The sequence below is a fragment of the Octopus bimaculoides genome, chromosome 22, assembly GCF_001194135.2.
Source record: "Octopus bimaculoides isolate UCB-OBI-ISO-001 chromosome 22, ASM119413v2, whole genome shotgun sequence".
NCBI lineage: Eukaryota > Metazoa > Mollusca > Cephalopoda > Octopoda > Octopodidae > Octopus > Octopus bimaculoides.
Genome location: NC_069002.1, coordinates 12,839,365 through 12,845,650, shown reverse-complemented (window position 1 = coordinate 12,845,650; position 6,286 = coordinate 12,839,365). Strand labels below are relative to the sequence as shown.

The 6,286-nt window shown below is 39.9% G+C and overlaps 1 protein-coding gene across 1 annotated transcript in view; it reads right to left on the bottom strand.

Moving 5' to 3' along the window:
• The window catches only part of LOC106881180 (uncharacterized), a 19,283-nt gene that overhangs the window by 8,175 nt on the left and 4,822 nt on the right, over positions 1 to 6,286 (bottom strand). The window contains exons 3-7 of the mRNA XM_014931470.2: positions 5,399 to 5,476; positions 4,257 to 4,341; positions 3,187 to 3,222; positions 1,073 to 1,209; positions 381 to 457 (exon numbers count right to left, since the gene is read on the bottom strand). Of these exons, the coding sequence (XP_014786956.1) occupies positions 381 to 457; positions 1,073 to 1,209; positions 3,187 to 3,222; positions 4,257 to 4,341; positions 5,399 to 5,476 (413 nt within the window). The remainder of the gene's footprint in view (positions 1 to 380; positions 458 to 1,072; positions 1,210 to 3,186; positions 3,223 to 4,256; positions 4,342 to 5,398; positions 5,477 to 6,286) is intronic.

Below are 6,286 nucleotides of genomic sequence, written 5' to 3'. Positions count from 1 at the left end.
AGCTGGCATCACTTAAGCCTTGAGACAAGAATATGACTACTGGCAGGACCAACCACCTGACTAAAATCCAAGAACAAATGTTTCCTTTGGCCCTTTTCCCTGCTAAAGCAAGTGATTGTCTTGCAGGACCCAGTGACAGTGTTCTAAATATTAGTCATTATGATACGTTTATGATAACGATGATGATGATGATGATGACGATGACGATGATGATGATGATGATGATGATGACAACAACAACAATAATAATAGTTGTGAAATTTTAGAGGAGAGTGCTGGTCGATTAAATTGACCACAGTACTTGACCAGTACTTATTTTAACGATCCCTGAAATGATGAAAGACAAAGTTGATGACGAAAACACAAATAAAATTTCTTACCTTGGCATCTGATGCTCTTCGAAATTTTAGAGAACTGTGTCTTCTGACATGGACATTCAATGGAAAGGTTGTGATTCCTATTGAGAAAAATCCAGAACATTTTCTTGATAATTCTTTAAATGTTACAACTGCCAACATCAGAAATTTCACAGTCAGCTCTCAATTATTCCAGTCCTTCTGTTACCTTCTCATGATTCCTGTAAATAGGTATCATGGGAAGGTAGTACATTTCCCAGTTGTAACTAACCAATCACAATGAATCCACACAACATCTTAATGGACATATAATTTATCTCTTTTGTTCTCTTCTGGAGAAGAGAAGACATGCCATTAATGAGATCAACCAATTAGTTAATTGGTTAAATGGTTAACCATTTGACTAATAAAAAATAAAGAAGTGAAATAGAGCCATGCATGTGTCTATCATTGGCATAATGGACCTTCCCAAGTGACAACAGAATGTGTTTCAATACATGAGTTCACATCAAGAATCTTGCAAAGCAAAAAGATAGAAATGAACTATTTCATAAGGAGATATTTTACCTGAAATATCAGGACTAATTATATGTTTCTGAGATGACATTTCAATATCATCAGAGATTATTGATATTTAATGTTTTATTTTCATTGCTGTGGTCTTCTATAAAAAAAAAACAAACAAAAAAACTGAAATATCTAAATTTTCCACCTACCATGCCATTGGATTGTTGTTAAATCCGTCAGTTCCTGAATGAGTTCCTTTGACTGGGAGGCATCGATGCCAAGGAACAGAGTGAAGCAAATCAGTGAGGAGAGTTCTTTAAAGAATGAGTAGATGTCAACTGGAGAACTGGAATGAAATGAAAGAAAGAAAATAAAAGATAAAGGGAAGAGGAAGAAATTTAAAGAAAGAAGGGAAAAAGAAATCCAAGTGACAATTATATTTAATCTTTAAGTCATATCTGACCCAAATATTCTACCAGTTTTGCATTCAAACTGACTAGTTGTAGTTTCTCATCAATTCTACAATTTCATTCTGAAAATAAACAATCACATCATTGAAATCTCAAAGTTGTGAGATAAGCCATGATTAATTTAAAGCAATGTGAATAAATAAGCATTACATTTGATAGGGTGGAGGTGCAATGGCCCAGTGGTTAGGGCAGCGGACTCGCGGTCATAGGATCACGGTTTCGATTCCCAGACCGGGCGTTGTGAGTGTTTATTGAGCAAAAACACCTAAAGCTCCACGAGGCTCCGGCAGGGGATGGTGGCGAACCCTGCTGTACTCTTTCACCACAACTTTCTCTCACTCTTACTTCCTGCTTCTGTTGTACCTGTAATTCAAAGGGTCAGCCTTGTCACACTGTGTCACGCTGAATCTCCCCGAGAACTACGTTAAGGGTACACATATCTGTGGAGTGCTCAGCCACTTGCACGTTAATTTCACGAGCAGGCTGTTCCATTGATCGGATCAACTGGAACCCTCGAAGTCGTAAGTGACGGAGTGCCAACAACATTTGATAGAGTAATCTGAATGATAAAGGAAAAAAAAAAGAACTAAGATTTGGAGGCATAAACATGGTTGTGTACAATTTGCAACCACAAGGTTTCAGGTTAAGTTTTACTGTGTAGTGCCTTGGGTAACTCTTCTCAATAGACCAAAGCCAACCAATGCCTGGTAAGTGAAATTGGGGGACAGAAACTAAGCAGAAGACCATCATAGATGTATATTAATCAAAGTGTACAGTATTATATATCCATTACTGCTGATATATTTCATACTAGGCATTCAACAGGATGTTAGATAACAGCCTGATTGTGCAACTCTGCACTCTTCAGAGATGGCAGTTATGGAAGAAAATATGGCAACCACTCTTTATTGTTAGATATATATTGTACATTTTAATCAATACAACCACTCTATTGACAAATATAAAACAGCATATTTTTTCCAACTTGTGAATTCTTAGATGGCTATATGTGTGTGTGTGTGTGTGTGTGTGTGTGTGCATACATGTATGTGTGTTCTCTTCTGTTTTTACGGCATTTAAATTCTTCTTTTGAGGAAGAAGCTGGTTTCTAACAAAGACACAAAGCTCCATCATTGGGGTTGCATAACTGGCCTGTTTAAAAGCACCCATCAGTTGTTGGTCGATATGCCGTGCTTGTGAAGATCTGTTGAACTGAGTGAAATCATAGTTGTGACCAATGCCAGTGCTGCCTGATTGACACCCATGCTGGTGCCACATAAAAAGCACCATTCAAGTGTGGCCAACGCCAGTGCCGTCTCACTTGCACACATGTCGGCGGCACATAAAAAGCACCATTCAAGCATGGCCGATGCCAATGCCGCCTGTCTAGCTCCTATACTGGTGGCACATAAAAAGCTCCCACTACACTCTTGGAATGGTTGGCGTTAGGAAGGGTGTTGCCTGTAGAAACCTTGCCAAATCAGATTGGAGCCTGGTGTAGCCTCCCTGCTGTCCAGTTCTCTGTCAAACCGTCCAACCCATGCCAGCATGGAAAGTGGACGTTAAACGATGATAAGGATGATGATGATGTATGTATGTATGTATGTATGTATGTATGTGTGTGTGTATGTATGTATGTATGTATGTATGTATGTGTGTGTGTATGTATGTATGTATGTATGTATGTATGTAAGAGTGTATTTATGAATATATGTATGTATGTATAGAGAAATGACAAATAAAAAAAACACACCTGCTGTTTCCCATCAAACATTTTAAGCATTAATAATTAATATAACTTGATGTTAAATGTTAAATAAGATAATGATTGATTAGAAATTTAGTCAACTTACGTTTTGTCAAGACTTCTCATTTCCTCATTAATAATTCTGTTGGTGACATGGAAAAAAATAGATGTATATATAAATATGTATGTAAAGGGTATATATGTATAATTATATGTGTGTGTGTGCACATACATACATACATACATACATACATACATACATACATGATGGCTTCCCCCTCGTTATCCAGTATGACCATTGCACGAGGCTTAACTGTTAACAGTGCTGTGATCGAATGTGACTTTTTAGCCCAGCTAAAGATCTACAATGTCTTGTACAGAATTGGCAGCTAAGACCTTTACCGGCAACAGCCAGCTGTAGTTGTAACTGGGCTTCATGTACCTTTGCGTGTCGTTTAAGTCCTCCCGCCGAATTACACTCCCTTCTACATACCTGACAGATATGATTAGTATGGTGTGTAGCACCACCACCAGCGGCCTGGTTGTCAATCATCTGTCTCACTTTATGACTACGAAGACAACTCTTGAGTCCAGCTTTACTGAGACAGGGTCTTGAACAGACACTGCATGTCAGTGTCATAGGAAGACCCTTACCATCTTGAAGTGCAACAACGATGCCCTTCCTGACATCCCTCTTTATGTTCTCATGCGCAACTCAAGATTCCTCATACATACATACATACATGGTTGGGAGGATATTGAGAAAAAGAGATACAGAAATATGTGTTACAGAGAAACTCAAATTTAGGCATGCATACACACACTCACTCAATCACACACACACACACACACACACACACACACACACACACACACACACACACACACACACACACACACACACACACACTTTCTCTCTCTCTCTCTCTCTCTCTCTCTCTCTCTAACTCATACACTCTGCCACAATCATATATGCACACACTAACACACTAACATGAACATACACATCCACACACTCTTGCAAACACAAACATGCATACACACATACATATATATGCACTCACATCCATACGCTCAGTCATACACACATATACATTCACACCTCCAAACGCACACTACAGCACTACAATCATTAACTGTTAATCATTAACCATAAGCTAAGTTTATCTGATTTACCTTTCAATTATCAACTCATAAGAATGAAGATTGTCTTTGGAGAATTGGTCAGCCAGGAACTTGTGAATGTCTTCAGCTTTGTCATCTAAATTAAGACAGAAAGAAGACACAACAGTAAACTCACTCTATGAGAGATGCAAAATTGTACTTGAAGTGCATTAAACATGCAGAAGGCATCCCTGAGGTCCTTTCCCTTAACTTTAATGTTGATATTCATAATCAGTGTCAAAACACATGCACATGGTCTCTCTTTGTGTGTGTGTGTGTGTGTGCGTGCATGTGTGCGTGCGTGCATGTGTGCGCATGCATGTCTATATATATCACTTGGATTAGCCAGGATGTCTGGTGCTGAATCAGCTCTGCTGGCCACAGCCTGGACAAAGATCAGAGAGCTCCTACCTCTGCTGGTGACAAAGGGCCTCTCGCTCTGAGTAAAAGGTAGACTCTATGATGCATGTGTACAAACAGCCATGCTACATGGCAGTGAAACATAGGCCATGACTGCTGAGGACATGCGTAAGCTCGCAAGGAATGAAGCCAGTATGCTCCGCTGGATGTGTAATGTCAATGTGCATACACGACAGAGTGTAAGTATCTTGAGAGAAAATTTGGACCTAAGAAGCATCAGATGTGGTGTGCAAGAGAGACGACTGCGCTGGTATGGTCATGTGGTGAGAATGGATGAGGATAGCTGTGTGAAAAAGTGTCACACGCTATCAGTTGAGGGAACCTGTGGAAGAGGTAGACCCAGGAAGACATGAGATGAGGTGGTGAAGCATGACCTTTGAACATTAGGCCTCACCGAGGTAATATATGTATATATATATGTATGTATATATGGGTACAGGACATCACCGACAGCAAACAACATGAAATACGAAAACAAATGAGTTAAATATGCAAAGAACGAGAGAAAAAATGGAAAACAGGACATATATACATACATATCTATATACATATATATAAATATACATATTTATATGTGTGTGTGTGTGTGTGTGTGTGTGTGTGTGTGTAGAATCATGGATACTACTGAAATGAACTGGCTGCAACTAGACAGTGAAATGAGCTCCCTACAATGGTCAGTATTCTGTAATGCTGACTAATTATTAGATTAAACGAGATCCGATTATCATACTTACCACTTGCAACGAATATATTTTCTCCATATAAATCACTCAGGAACAATTTATAGCCATGACTTAACTCTTCTGTACGGTCTGAAAAATAGGGAATATTTTAGTTAGTAAGTTATTGGAAACAATATGTAGATCAACCAAAAGGTGGTAATCTGGCAGAATCGTTAACCTGTCAGGCAAAATGCTTAGCAACTTTTCATCCATTTTTATGCTCTGATTTAAGTCCACCGAGGTTTAACTTTGCCTTTTGGGGGTTAATAAAATAAGTACCAGTTTATCACTGGGGCTGATGTAATCGACTATCTCACCCTCCCACCAAATTCAGGCTTTGTGCCTATAGTCGATTGATGTCCAGTATTTTAAATCCAGCTTTATCCTTGTTAACAGGAGTGGCCAGATCTACCTCACTCTTACAGCAACCACTCTCACACCATCTCACCATCTCACCCAGTTTTGGGTGTCCTCCCTCTGCAAGCCAACCCTCCCAATCTCCTCCTCCACCTGTCCCCTTCCACGTTTCCTTTGGTTGACCTCGCTTTCGCGGTTCATTCACTTTAAACTCAAGTACTCTCCTCAGAAGTGGAGGTGCAATGGCCCAGTGGTTAGGGCAGCGGACTCGCGGTCATAGGATCACGGTTTCAATTCCCAGACCGGGCGTTGTGAGTGTTTATTGAGCAAAAACACTTAAAAGCTCCATGAGGCTCCGGCAGCAGATGGTGGCGAACCCTGCTGTACTCTTCCACCACAACTTTCTCTCACTCTTTCTTCCTGTTTCTGTTGTGCCTGTAATTCAAAGGGTCAGCCTTGTCACACTGTGTCACGCTGAATATCCCCAAGAACTACGTTCAGGGTACAAGTGTCTGTGGAGTGCTCAGACACTTGCACGTTAAT